The 15,673-nt window shown below is 43.7% G+C and overlaps 1 protein-coding gene across 1 annotated transcript in view; it reads left to right on the plus strand.

Moving 5' to 3' along the window:
- The window catches only part of chinmo (Chronologically inappropriate morphogenesis), a 41,633-nt gene that overhangs the window by 297 nt on the left and 25,663 nt on the right, over positions 1 to 15,673 (plus strand). Inside the window, 1 exon segment of the mRNA XM_066729568.1 lies at positions 12,958 to 13,185. Coding sequence (XP_066585665.1) covers positions 12,958 to 13,185 — 228 coding nt within the window.

A 15,673-nucleotide genomic window follows, 5' to 3' on the forward strand; every position in this document is an offset into this window, starting at 1 on the left:
AGAGAGAGAGAGAGAGAGAGAGAGAGAGAGAGTGAGTGGCGTGTTTGTGCGAGGACGATGTGCGCGAGTCAAGTTATTATGCAGTAGGCTGAAAGAGAGAAGGGGGGGGGGTATAAGAGAGAAAGAGCTCTGTAATCGTGGATGAAAACTCGTAGGTAGGAATGCATAGTAGGGTGGTGCAAAATCCAGTTCCTTTTTTCTGCTCGGGAAGCGGCTCTTTGTGCCCTGCATTCACGAAACGCAGTGGGCTAAGTAAGTAAGCGTGTGTGCAGACGTAAGAGGGAGAGAGATAGGTTAAAGTGCGTGTGTTCGAACTACATATACGATACGGAAAGTGAGTGGGAAACGCGCGCGGGCCTTCACGCTCAAGAGAATCAATAGATGTGCGTTGCATCTTGCCCCTCTTGTCCCTTTCTGGGCTCTCTGGCTTCCTCTCCGCCCAGCACCCTTCTACTTCGTTCTGACTCGACCTTCGCACGAAAACCAGGACTACTCTCTCTCTCTCTCTCTCTCTCTCTCTCTCGCTTGGCGTATACCTCCCTTCTTGTCTCCATTTCGCGAACTTACGATTCGTCCTCATCGATTCAAAATATAACCTACAACTTTCTTCGCTGTATATATATATATATATATATATATATATATATATATAAATCTCGTACATCCTGCGCCATTAATACGTGTAGGTCCTACAGAATTTACAAGGGGAAAATATTGTCATTGTTTTTTTTTTCTCCTTATTATGCTACTACACGCGCTTGATATTTCGGCTAGTTTACCCGGTAGAGTATCAGCAATAGTACAACTGTATATATTATATATACATACACACAATGAAGAAGAATGTATATTATATATACATATACAGGTATTAGCGAGGAATGACTGTTACACCAATGATTCCACAATAGTTTTTCACCTTGGCACGCGAACGATCTTATCGTTCGCCGAATTCGTGCGGCATAAATCAAGATAGAGCGAACGAGATGGAGCAATTTTCACGCATACGCCGAACGCGTTTGCCTATATATATTGTATATATATAAAGCTGCTGAATTATTTAAGTGGAAACCTCCCATTAATGATTTTCACGGAGCGCCATTGCTGGCTGTCGGTTGCTTCGGGGCCAAATAAAGAGTTCGCAGGGTATTACATCCTCTTAATATATATATATCAACCTCGAATACTCTTAGTATATATATATATATATATATATAAGTACAGAAACAGGAGCATCGACTTTAAGGAAGTCAAAGTCGATGGGCGGTGTTAAGAGAGGAAGGAGGGGAGGGGGGGGGGGTCGTAGTGGGAAAATTTCAAGGTCGACAGGACGAAGCGCGGAGTTGAAGGCGAAGAGACGGAAGAGAACGGAGGTGCAAAATGGTGGAATGTGATAAAGTTCGAGGAGTAGCGGTAAACTGGAAATTGCTATCGGAGCTTGCAGCAGCATTGATGGTTGTTCGGAAGGAGAGAAGGCCGGTGAAAGTGGCAGTGGAGTTTTTGGGTGGTCGATATATGCGAGCTGGAGGAGGAGGGGGAGGAGGGGGAGGGGGGTGGATGAAATCGGGGGCGAAAGTTGAGCGGTGGAAGCACATAGCGCTCTCGGAGGGTGTATTATATATATATATATATAGGTATAGAAGGTGCGCGTGGCAGTGGGCACAGGTGAAAGTGAAGCGAAGGCGGTCGAGATCTCTGGCGTGCGTGCGAGCCAGCCTTTCGGGGAGGGTGAAAGGAGGTTAATGATTAGTTGTTCCGAGGTCGGGGGCTGTTGCCGGGTGCAGGTCTCTCTCGCTCGCCCTTCTTCTTGTTCTTCTTCCTCCTACAGCCGAAACCCGCGTCTCCCCCCCCCCCTCCGCGCGCGCGGCAAAATTCCCCTCAGCCGCCGGCGCCATCGCGATTCTGACGACCACGCCGAAAAATTCATCCACCCTAACCCTACCCTACGTCACCAGGACGCAACGAAACCTATATATATATATATATATATATAGAAACCCTCGCAGGAGCTTTCCATGATATTTGAACCGAGCATAGAAATTTTTAACGGGTATGGAAAATGCGAAGAAAGAAGAGGAACGAGAGAGATGTTGATTTAATTGGTTATAGCATCGCGCTGCTGTAGTATATATATATATATATATATAGAAGAGGAGGATAGTTGCGAAAATTCGCAAGGGGTTGGTAGCGTAAAAGTAAAAGTCGACCCGCCCCCTTTGCGAGGGAGCTTCGGAGGAGAGAAGAGTGATGAGTTTGTGTGTGTGTGTGTGTGTAGGGGGGTAACGAGAGTGAGAGTGAGGGGCTGGTATAGGGTGGGCGAGTCGGTCGGTCGTGGAGGGGGGTGGAGTGGTATAACCTTGCAACCCTCTTTGGCGGAGTGGGGGGAGGAGGGGAGGGGGAGGGGCTCTCTCTCTCTCTCTCTCTCTCTCTACGTGTCGGGGGTGCAGGCGCAGCTCAGTGACGGGCGTGACGTAGTCGGAGGAGGATGTACGCCCCTGCTGGCGAGGGCCCCAGCAACCAAGAACCATCCCTGCTCAATCCATGGTGGCTTCATCCGCCAGGTACATCACGCTCTTATCACTTTGGATCGCCAATTGCCGCTTCGAGATAAAATCCGCGCGCGTTCTCTAAATTTTCTTTCAATCACCATCATACTTCTTCTGCTTCCTCTTCTTGTTCCGCGCATCGTACGCTATATATCATCGTCTTTGAGAGTCCTTGCCAACCTCATCCTGGGTGAAACGGTTTAAAATGAGATCCGACGTCTTTAGTGAGTAGCGACGCTTCATTTTTTATTTCACATCATTATTATCATTATTCTCTCAGTCGTTTGTTCGATTTTTGCTCGTTTTTTGTCATTCGCTCTAAATATATTGTGGTTTTTGGTTGTTGTCGTTGTTACCATTGTTGTGTGTTATATCGGTGCGGTCTTCGAGTTTTTCTTCGCCAAGAAGATGGTACGATCGTTGAACCGTCGGGGATGAGTCTGTAGGTTTTTTCTGCGTTACGCAACTCTCTCTCTCTCTCTCTCTCGCACACATTTACAAGTGCCCTACGAATACACGTACGCGCAGCAGCGAAGCGGTTTTGGAAAACTCGCGTAACTCTAGTATTATATATATATATATGTACACTTAGAAAAATGTTTCAACCTTTGAGATGACAATTTAATTTAATGAATTTTTTTCATCGTTAAAAGAAACAATTTTTGATTGGTCGAAATACTTTTTTCAGTGTATTTGAGAAAGGTCTATAACGTACTTGCTTAGCTATAGAAAAAATAATTTATATCCACGGAAACTTCCTTTCTTTCTTTCTGAGTATATATATATAGCACATTTTCATTGGATTCCAAACTCGGAAAAAGAAGCAGTGGCCCTTGGACGTTTCCTCGAGTCGCAGCCACAGCCGCAGCCCCTTTCGTTAATGACCCTGATCTACAAAATTTATTACCATCGCACCGACTCTTTTTTTACAAGTAAACACTTCTCGCGGCTCCCTAACAAAGCTATGAATGGTCACCATATGTGAAAACATTCTTTTGTTTTGGGAATCTCGCACTCTACTCTTTCTTCGTCCGAAATAGATCCCTGATGCTGACGCTGCTTCCGTGCGTACCGCGGAAGCTCGATGATGCAAGCTCCGGGTTTTAGCCATGATCTTCCGGATTTCAAAAAAAGATTCTTCTCTTTTTTTGGTTCATTGAAATACGTGTGAGAGAAGTAGAAAATTGGTCGAGTATACCGGACTGCGTCGATCTTTCCATGCCATGAAAGCTCGATGATGCGAGCTTTCGGATTTTAGTCATGATTTTCTGGAATTTAAGAAAAAATTCTTCTCTTTTGCTTCATTGAAATACGCCTTAAACAAATAGAAAATTGGGCGAGTATAAGAGCAGTGCGGTAAAATGTAGAGAAAGTGTCGTAACTTTAATGCCGCGAAAGCTCTTAAATTTTAATCAAAATATTCCGAATTTCATAATAAATTCATTTTTTTTATTCGTTGGAATACGCACTTCACAAGCATATTTATGCGTTGGTATGACAAAACGCGGTAAAGTGTAGAGAAAAATGTCGATCCTTCGTGTCACGAAAGCTCGATGATGCAAGCTTTCAGATTTGAGTTATGATCTTCCCGATTTCATAGAAAATTTTTTCTTTCTCGTTCATTAGAATACGCGTTCGACAAGTAGAAAATTGGGCGAGTGTAACGCAGCACGATAGAATTCAGGAGGAATCGAACCTTTCGTGTCACGAAAGCTCGATGATGCAAGCTTTTACATTTTACCAAAAATATTCTCAGTTTCACAAAAAATATTGTTCCTTTGATTCGTTGGAACACGAACTTGATAAAAGTATATATATAAAAGTGCGGAAAATTGACCGAGTATAACGCACCGTGGTAGAAATTCAAAGGGAATCGATTCTTCTGTGCCATGAAAGCTCAATGATGCAAGCTTCTACATTTTAGCCACGATTTTTGCAATTTCAGAAAAGTCTTTTCTTTTCGTTCCTCGAAACAAAAACTTGATGAGTGTATAAAAGTGAGAAAAACTTTTTCAAATATAACGAAACACGGTCAAATTCAAAGAAAATCTCGATCCTTCCAAACCACGAAAGCTTCTAGATTTTACCAAAAATATTAACAATTCCAAAAAAAATTATTCTTTAGATTCGTCGATTAACATTTGCTTTACGAATAGAAAATTGGTCGAATATACAAATTAGCACGAGAAAATTCAAAGAAAATCCCGATCCTTCTATGCCACCACAGCTCAATGACGAAAGCTTCTAGATTTTACCAACAACATTAACAATTCCAAAAAAAAGTTATTCTTCAGATTCGTCGATTAACATTTGCTTTACGAATAGAAATTTGGTCGAGTACACAACTTATCACGGGAAAATTCAAAGAAAATCCCGATCCTTCTATGCCACGAAAGCTCGATGACGAAAGCTTTTATAAATTTCACCCAAGAAGTTTAAAATTTCACAAAAAATTCTCTTTCTTCAGTTGATTGAAGGACTTGCTCGACGAGTAGATTTCCTTGCGAGTACAACGTTGGAGCATAATATATATATATATATAGGGTGCAGACTCCCTCTGCATTTTCATGTAGGAATTTTGAGGAAGCACTGCGGCGACCCTCGGCTGCGTTTTCCCTCTATAGATATATATATATATATATATATACCCTACGGCAATTATTTGCCGGGATTTGCGTATCCAGCTCCTCTTATTTTCCACTCCCTTACTCCGCTTCTCTTTATCTTTCTCTTTCAGCCCTTTATCTCTCTCCCCCCCCCTCTCTCTCTCTCTCTCTCTGGAAGGGACGAATACCACCGTACCTATACAGGGACTCGTTTTCGTTGGTGGGGTGGTGGATGGTTGCGTCAAGGTTCTATGCAGTATTGACCCTTTCGCAGCAAAATCCATTTCCCGCTGTCTGTACATCGCGTCGTCGTGACCCTCCCTTATTTTATTAGATTTCCTTATTCATTTTGCGTCTCTCAATCGAATCTGCATCGAGCTTGCGCTCGCATTATTGGTGTATCCCGTTTGGCTCGAACGTAGTCTTCTTTAGTATATTCCCTATATATATATATATATATATATAACATGCATGGAGGAGAAAGCATTTTATTCGGAACACGCCCGCGCGAGCCAAGGTAAATGGACATTGACCATCAAAGCGCTCGTCTCTCTCTCTCTCTCTCTCTCTGGTCCCGCCATTCTCCGGATCTTCTAAAAGCAAACTTAATCCAATCTCGAGCGATAATCCCTTTACACCGACTTAACGAATTAATGCACTTTTCCCGGAACAGTGGAATAATATGAAACCCCTTCATATATATATATGATACTCGTGAAATAGGAAAAATTCAAGGCTCACCCCCCCCCCCCCCTTGAAACGAGTCAAATGGAATTCGATCGGCGCACAGCATTTTTATCTCTCCATTTCGAGCGAGTGATACAATGCAGCCTGTTGTCGGGGCCTAGATATGCCGAATTAACGCGGTTACACGCACGCACACACGTACGTCTGACTCCTCATATATATGTATATATATAGTGCGTTAAACGAGCAATACGAGGCTTCAGCTCCAACGCTTGTTTTCCTTTTCGTCTCACCGCAACGTTTTATCAATTTCTCGTCTCGAGTCAAAGCAACGAATCACCAACGAGCAAAGACTCATTCATACATTTTTCGTGCTTCGTTTCTTATCTCGAGTCGGATATCTCCTTGGAGAAGGCGCTCTTCGCGCATTTCCGGAAGCGACGCGTGCGCGAAAGTACAGCGAAGGGCGCAGTAGTCTTATATATTTTCCCTTCCATCTTATATATTTATCCTCCTCACGCGAAAAATGCTTCTTTGGTCCGCGTGCGTGAAAATAGCAAAGGGCGCGCAGTAGTTTTCCATATTTTCCCTTATATATTTTTATCCTCCTCGCGAATAATTTCTTTTTTTTTACCTGTGTGGGCGAAAATAGCAAAGGGCGCGCAATAGTCTTCCATATTTTCCCTTATATATCTCATCCTCCTCGCGAAGAGTGCTTCTTGGCCCGCGTGGTTTTCAATCGAATCATCGATCCGATGCACGGTAGCATTTCTCGAGAGGCAGGGATGCTAATAAACGTCTAGGTGGGGGGAGATAAAGCGCGCGAGTGTGCGCGTGTTCGTGCGACCGTCGAATTCTTGCGGTACCGGACACACACGCGCGCACCCTCTTACGGTGCGATAAGCGCGTGCGCGAGACTCGGCTGCGTGTGCGATGCAGCGCACACGCACCGTGCGTACCCCCCCCCCCCCCGTGCGCGCTTGTGTTGGTGGCCGAGGGCGCGCGTGCGGCCCCGCAGCGACCTTGAGCCTCCTTAACCCCCCCTCCCCTTCCCCCCGGCGCCCTCGTCCCCACGCACGCATCGACTCCCCCACCCCCCCCCCCTCTACAACACTCCGTGTACGTACGCGTACAACCATGTCCCCCCTTGGAAACTCCAACCCACATCCCTCTCGACCAAATCCTCTCTCTCTCTCTCTCAGCTTTTTTTCTCACCTTCCGCTCTCCCCCCTCCCCCTTACTATCCCAGCCTTCGACCCTACCCCCCCCCCCCCTCCTCTTTCTCTACTCTTTCACAACGCACTTGCCCAACGTTTTTTCCCTCCCACCTTTCAACGCTATTTCCTCTTTTCTCTTCTCTATTCCACACACACACATTTATATATACGAATCCCGTAAGCTCTCTCATATACCACCCACGCACTGCAAAACCAATTGCACGCAGAATTCCTCTCCTCCCCACTATTCTCCCCTCCAAATCCCCCTTATCCCACCTTCATCACGCGTATATAGTTATATTTTTCACGAATCTCCCCCCTGTATCACGCGTACTGTTTTGCGGAAATATCCACACTGCTCAAGCACATACATATATATATATATATACTGTATAAATATTCGGTATAACTCGAATGAAAAATCATGATTGCGAGAAGGGAGAAATGTGCAGCGATCGTGCAGAAACATCGAGTTACGCATACATATATGTATACACATCACGAAGATAGTTCCGAGTGACGCGAGCGAGCCCCCAGCGAGCGTGGATGGCGTGCTTCTCCTCGGAGCGAGTCCCGATTGACCGAGCCGCTCGTAAATTCACCGAGTGACCTCGCGCGATGCTGCGAACGCACGTGGAGCACCACCGTGCTCGGTACGTGCGCACTTGATGCGTGCGTGTGTGTGTTCGTTCATTCTCAGTGTATTCTGTGGTATCGCCCGAAAAATAATCTATGTAGCACGAACGTGTGCATCGATACAGTTGCGGTCTCTATTTTATATATATATATATATATATATAATCGTTCATTCTCAGTGTATTGTATAGTATCGTCCAAAAAAAATTTATATAGCACGAACTTGTGCATCGATACAGTTGCGATTTCCATGATATATATATATATATATATATATATATATAATTGTTCATTCTCAGTGTATTGTATAGTATCGCCCAAAAAAAATTTATATAGAACGAACTTGTGCATCGATAAAGTTGTGGTCTCTATTTATTATATATAATATATATATATATATATATATATATGTATATATATAGTTGTTACACCGTGGAATAGAGAGGCTGCTCTAAAGAAGGTATTGGTCCGAGAGGTCTATGAAAGTTTTCGGCCTGACCGATGACGTAATACTCTCTCATATATATATATGTATGTATATATAGTGCCTGTACCACCATAGGGACAACTAATAAACGCAGTCTCTCGCAACAAAGGAAGCAGCGAGCGCACAAATCTCGCCGAATGGCGCCAGCTACGTTTCGGCCCTGGCACGTGTAACGTTGGAACGTCGATGAGTTTTAGAGTGGCGGGGGGGGGAGTTGGATACCTTAAAAGTGTTAGGGAAGGGCTGCTGGAAGGACGCGGCTGAAACGCGAGAGAATCACGATTGGATGCGTCGTTCGAGCGAAGAATCGATTTGGTGAATTAAGAGAGAGAAAAAAGTGTGACTCGCGTTTAATTATTGTAAAGAGAAAAATTCTTAGAGAGAGAGAGAGAGGGAGAGAGACACTGGGTGTACGCGTTAAACTCGAGTGAATGAAAAGGAGAAGTTTTCGATGCAGAAGTAGGGATGAGGAGGAAGAGAGTACCCCCCCCCCCCCCCCCCCTTCTCTCTACCAAGTAGTAAAACACTGGCTGGATAAGATTGGATTCGTCGCAACTTGAGAGAGAGAGAGAGAGAGAGAGAGAGAGAGAGAGAGAGAGGAAACGCGGTGGTTGTTTGGGAGTTTTTGGCTAGGCAAAGAAGATGGGAGGTATACGCGCGCGGCTCTAGCCTCGAGCTCCCCCCTCCACTGCCCCCAGCGGTCCCCTCCCCCCCACTCTAGCACCAAACTCGACCGAAACGCTATATTTCGACCAACCGCATTTGCATCGGCACCGATGACCCATATTCGCCCGCTGCCTTCTCTCTCCTCGCATCGCGTGCGACCATTCCGACTTTTCGCTTTTCCCAACTTCCCCCCCCCCCCCTCCACCCCTCTACTCTAGTCCACCAAAAAACCCACTCCTCTCTCTCGGCCCGCCACGAGGAACCAAGGAAGCCGCCGTGCCGCGCCGCGGCGATTAGTTGGCTCCGTCCGTGACGCGCGATGCAGGTCTACGACTCGCCGCAGTCGCCGCAACCGAAAGTTGAAACTACCGTACGTTTTCTTCTCCTACTCGCGAGCGCGACGTCCACGGTCCATCTCGAGGTCCTGTGATAACCGTAACCCCGTGGAGAGAGTACTTTGGCTGGTATAAAAGGAACTCGAGTTTGGTTCGGTCTGGGCTGAGATATATTGAATCGTTTTAACGTTTAATGCAGTGTTTTGGTCGGACATCGCCTTAAGGATTCGTTAAGCTAAATTTCGAGCTTGAATTTTGGTTTTGACGATGAAAGGAAGTTTGGTACAGTCTTGGATGAGATTTTTTGAATCGTTTTAACGTTTGATGCAGTGGTTTGCTTAGACATCGCCTTAAGGATTTGTTAAGCCAACATTTGTCAAGTTAAAACTCGGGCTTAGTTTTTGGTTTTGATGAAAGGAAGTTTGGTACAGTCTTGGATGAGATTTATCGTCTTAATTCAACGTTTAACGCAGTGCTTAGCTCGGACATTGCCTTAAGGATTTGCCAAGCCAAAACTCGATCTTAGTTTTTGGTCTATCGAAACCGATATTTACATTCATTCCCGGGAGAAATAGACACGTGCTCGCGCGTGATTCTCGCTTCTTCGATTCAGTAGTAACTGCCGTTTGTCGACGGACCGAGACTTGTTTCTTATATATATATATATATATCAACACGCGTGATTATTTATCATACATATATATGAACATTGTGCTGTACAAGTGCGTCCTTTCGATATATACATATACATATAAGTATCTTTTGATGAAGTGGCAGAGAAAGAGATAGTTGATACAAGAAGAAGAAGAAGAAGAGGATGATGAAGAGACTCGTGCGAGGCATAATTGGCCTCTTTACCCGATAGAGCAAAGGACTCGAAGAAGCATGCACGGATGCTAATTAACGTGGATCAGTTTTGCGCGTGAGAAACATCCTAGTGTCGTACTAAGAAAAAGGTCGTTGAATAGCTGCGTTAACGAGGTTTATGAACGAGTTGCTTGTTGCATCGAGCATTCTTCAAACGAGTCGCTACTTCAGCTACGCTTCATTGTAAGTTTCCCTCTCTCTCTCTCTCTCTCTCTCTCTCTATTTTCGAGACACGTACGATTCTTTCGCGACTTTGCGCACGAAACATTAAAGTTTCGCACTGAGAAAAAATTGTTGAATAATAGAGATAACGAGGTTTATGAAGGAGCACATCGATGAGTTAGTTGCACCGAAATCAATACCTTAGCTGTGTTTCATTGTAAGTTCTTTTGCACTCTCTTGGTCTCTGTCTCTGTCTCTCTCTCTTTCTCCCTCTAGTTCCCACCCCCCCCCCCCTCTCTCTCTTCGGGACACGCGCGATTCTTTCGCGACTTTGCGCATGAAACACCGAAGTTTCCCACTAAGAAAAAACTATTAAATAATAGATATAATGAAGTTTGTGAATGAACAAGTCGATGAGTTAATTGTTGCATCGAAATCACTAACTCGGCTGTGCTTCATTGCAAGTTTCCCACTCTCTCTCTCTCTCTCTTTATTTTCGAGACACGCGCGATTCTTTCGCGACTTTGCGCATGAAACACCGAAGTTTCCCACTAAGAAAAAACTATTAAATAATAGATATAATGAAGTTTGTGAATGAACAAGTCGATGAGTTAATTGTTGCATCGAAATCACTAACTCGGCTGTGCTTCATTGTAAGTTTCCCACCCTCTCTCTCTCTCTCTCTCTCACTCACTCACTCTCGTCAAAACTTGCGAAGGAAACACCACAGTGTGACACTAAGAAAAAACTGTTGTTTAACAGAGGTAAAGAGGTTTATGAAGAAAGAAATCGATGAGTTAGTCGATACACCGAACATTCTTCAACAAAGTCGCTACTTCAGTTGCAATTCATTGTAAACTCCCCCCTGCACTCTCTCTCCTCATTGAGACACGCGCAATTTTTTCGCGACTTTGCGCACGAAACGTCAAAGAGTCACGCTAAGAAATAACTATTGATTAACGAAGATAACGAGGTTTATGAACGAAGAAGCTGAAGAGTTAATTGTTGCACCGAAATCACCATTTCAGTTGCTCTTCATCGTCAGTTCCCCCACACTTTCTCTCTCTCTCTCTCTCTCTGGTCGTTGAAACACGCGCCATTCTTTCGCGAGCTTCCCATCTCTCGAAACGGAACACATAACGCATGCGTGTATCTCTCTCATTGACGAATCTTTCAAAAGTATCGAGAAAACACCTGTATGACACATGTGATGCATCGGTACGCGAGAACGTTAATCTTGAATTTTTTATCTCCTTAAAGGGGGGGGGGGGATGTTGTACAATACACCGAATGGCCAAAGCTTATAAACTTGAACGATGCAAATAATTATAAGAGAAATATTATAGTACATTTATTTTCAAATTTAGTCGTCGATGAAGAATTTTGAAATTTAAAATTGTTTGACTCGTAATTTTTTATTCACGGAGAAATCCAACGATCTTCTTGCATTAGTCAGATTCTACTGAAATCCTTCCGGAATTAATAAAAACACTCCAATCCAGCAATTTTTGATCCAACAATATTTTTATCTAGGGGAGAGTGGGGCAACATGATCCCCTTAAGGCAAAATCCATCATAGTGACGCTATTATTGATTTTAACATGGCAAAAATTTTATGTAACGAAGATCACATATTACTTTACATTTCTTGCGTGGTCGCGACAATTAAATTGTTAAAGATGTTTTGTACCAGTCAATTTAAAGTAAATCTTGCAAAAGGATCATTTTACCCTCACCCGTGGGGTAAAATGATCCCATGCCGAATAATTTAAAATAATGAATTTATATTTATAAATACGATAGACAAAAGTTATAATACTTGCAATAAAAAAGTAGAAAAGCATATTTTAGTGCTAACATTCTGAATTTTATGAAAAGAAAACATGTTACTCAAGTATAATTGCTTAAATCGCGAAAAGCGTGAAAAAAGTACACTGGATCCAATCTTCTCCATAAGCTTCGTTTTTAAACCGTTTGTTGTATGAAAAATACATTCGTTATCATCATCGTTACTACTTTCCGAGCACCGACTGCTTCTTACCAATGAAACCACTATGGGATCGTTTTGCCCCAAATGCGTTGCTCATCTTTCATCGAATCTTAAAATTTTACCAAATCCGATTTTAAATTAATTTTAAGAGGAAATAAAAGTTCATACTTATTATTATGATTTACCTAATCGAGCGATTTGAAATGTATCCCAACATTTATTTCCTATATATGATTCAATAATCGCTTATCTTACAGAAAAATGATGAAAAACACGTAAATGCCGCTAACAATTTTTTACGTATTAAAAATAGACATTACAATATTATATTGTGTATTTAAAAGTTTATATTTTAATATTGATTAATTTTTAAACGAATAGTATCAATAGTTTTGGATAAAACCCTCAGGGATCGCTTTACCCCGAGGGATCATTTTGCCCCACTCTCCCCTATATATATATATATATATATATATATATATAAGCTAATTCAATATTTAAAAATGCAGAAACAGTGCAATTATTCGCACTGCTAAAATTTAAAATTTAGTACACCTCACCAGGTATCTTATGGACCGAAAAACCGACAAAGGTTCGACCTTTGACCCGAGAAACATATTGTCAGAGCTATAAGAGATTAAGTTTTCGTAGCGTCTATAAGCGTGTGCGGTGCAACCTGCGCACAGCTATATATATTGGATAAAGAGGAAGAGAGGAGTGGAAGAGACAAGCGTTAATTGGGATTATTTGGGTTGCAGCTGGACGAGCAGTTGGGCGCGATCAAGAAGGGAAATACCCATTGGAAGGTGGAAGCGAGAGGGGTGGCGGCCAAGGTCACAACAGGGTTGGACCCAGGGGTGGCATCATGGACTCTCAGCAGCAACAATTTTGCCTCAAGTGGAACAGTTTCGGCAGCAATTTGGCGACAGCATTCTCAAACCTTTTCAAGAGCGAGAGTCTCACCGATGTCACCCTTTTCTGCGAGGGTAAGTCCCAAATACCTACATATATGTACACTCTACCTGTTCCACCAACAATAATGTACCATACGTCGGGCCAGAAGCTCGTTAGACAAGGCGAAAAAGGGAAAGTCGCGCATAATGTACGGGCTTACGTTCGGAATCCTTTGGGAGAAAGCTGTTTACGTATGCACATACACGCGGACCCATCGCATTGTTATGATAAATGTACCGACGTACCTCCTCTATCTCTCTCAATGACGTTGTTTCCTTTCCCTCAAAAAGTTTCCTTCAACGCTCGTTAGAGAAAGCGTTGGGAGGATTAGGCGCGTCCCGCGTATACGCGGAGAGTCGCACGAGCAGCAAGTGGAACAAGAAAGTGCAGCCAGCCGCACAGCGAACGCGTAACGAGACCGAGCGGAGAGAGAAACTGGGCGTGTCCGACCTAGCGACGACCTATACTACTTCCACTGGTTTGCAAAACTGCATAGCCCTCGGTGGGTCGCACTGCACATGCACTCTTCCACTTGCAGTGGATGGAGTCACCGCTCGCAGCGCCCCGCGCACCGAATTGGTCCGGCCACTCGGCCAATCGCCTAATGCGCGCGCGAATCTCCGTGCTCCAGCTCTCCACTGTTGCCATTCCAAACGCGCGGTGCATCCACGACGCACTCACGTGCTCCACCAACGGCCGTGCCTCCTTCTCTCCTACCCCCCACCACCACCCCACCTTCCTCTTATTTCGCCCACTGCAACTGTGCGAAACTTCAGTTGGCGCCAGGTCGCCTTACAACTTGCAACTGCAATGTTTTCGCGGATCGATACTGTTTTTCTCGTCGATCGATTCTACAGCGTCTCGCGCGATGCGAGTTGACTCCTTTGTGTCTCTCTTGGAGCGTTTATCGGGACCGTGCTAACCTGTACGGCGGCACTCGGATTGGAATGCGTAGTTGTATACGCGACAAAGTTATTCCGGTAAGAGTGACACAATTTATCAATGGTCAACGTTGGCATTATGTATATGCCTCGCTAAGCATTCAAAGTGGGAATGTGCAATCGTATGCGCGACAAAGATAATCCGGTAAAAGTGAAAAAATTTATCGATAGTCGGCGCTGGTATTATGGCATATACATCGCGTTCATAACCTATAAAATGCTACTGTTTAGGCGTGCACATAGCGAATACGCGTCAATGGTGTATATATTGCAATTGTTTACGCGATAGAGAACAATTTTATACAAGAAGTTGCAATTTTGATAGAATCTACACCAACTCCAGGTAAATTGAGTAATTACACGTATTTACGTTTAATTCTTGACCCCGTAAAGTTTTTGGGATTATCAATAATCGTGCAGAGGGTGCGACAATAATATTTCAAACGAGCTATCGCGCGGAGAGATAACGGTGTTCTACGTCGCAGTGTTGTATACATGTGTCTTGATATCCGTGCGAGGTTTTATCAAGCCTAGTGAACAAACAAGAATGTGCAATTTGTTCGAGTGACTGTGTATATAAAAGGTTGTTTTTTGCTTTTGTTTTGGAAAGTTTCCAGTAGCCTGATTTGTTCGAAACTCGAGTTGAAGCGTGAAGCGTCGAGAGAGAAGGACTCTGTTGGAGTGTTTTTGTTTTGTTTTTTTGAATCGAAGAGCGTGTAGCGGTTATGGGTTCCGTTAAGTGCAACGCGTCTATTCTGCTGGAGAGAAAGTTTGGAGGGCAACCACGTGCTCGTTGAAGAATTGATTCGTTAATTGGTCAGTTGACCTACTATCACGTGAATTTTCCTCTCGCGTATACACTCACACACACACACACACACACACAAGAGGTTTCGTTGCGCTTATCGCTGCTCTATTCCACTGCAGAGAAACGAGAACCGATAGGGAGAACAGCGGAGCGACTCATACTTTGCACGTGTGGCCATGATATATTTGTCTAATCTGGCTACATAGTACAATAAGAGTATTTCTATTTCCAAAAATTAAAATTTTCATTCTTTGTCTCGTGAAAAGTGAAGAATCGATGCAAGGAAGATAAAATTGTGTTTTATGTTTTTGTGAGGAAAAACTAGAGAAGAAAATTACCAGGAAAATAGCTATATATATTGTATCTTATATATACAGACGAGTTTATCATTTTTCTTCCAAAAATGACAAATTTCACTCTCAATTTCCAAAGTGAAGAATCTACGAGAGAAACAAAAGATTGTTTTTCTTTTCTTATTTTTGGCGAGAGAAACGAGAGTAGGAAAATAGCGAGGTATGTGATTGCTTGGAATGAGTTATCGTTGACAGATTATTTTCAAGTTGGTTGAGAGACGAGAGTACACGTGCAGTTTGGACTGGCTGTATCGAGCCCTGAAATAGCCATAAGCTTGGCCATAAATTGCGCGATAACCCGCTGGCCTGCTTCAGTCATCGCACTGGTAATCCAACTCTCTCTCTCTCTCTCTCTCTCTCTCTCTCTCTCTCCCCCCCCCCCTCTTTGTGGTCCTGACTTCTTGCATCGATCCTGCGT

The sequence above is a fragment of the Prorops nasuta genome, unplaced genomic scaffold (assembly GCF_024137725.1).
Source record: "Prorops nasuta isolate Cenicafe-Biocafe unplaced genomic scaffold, Cenicafe_Pnas_1.2 PNAS00007, whole genome shotgun sequence".
Classification (NCBI taxonomy): domain Eukaryota; kingdom Metazoa; phylum Arthropoda; class Insecta; order Hymenoptera; family Bethylidae; genus Prorops; species Prorops nasuta.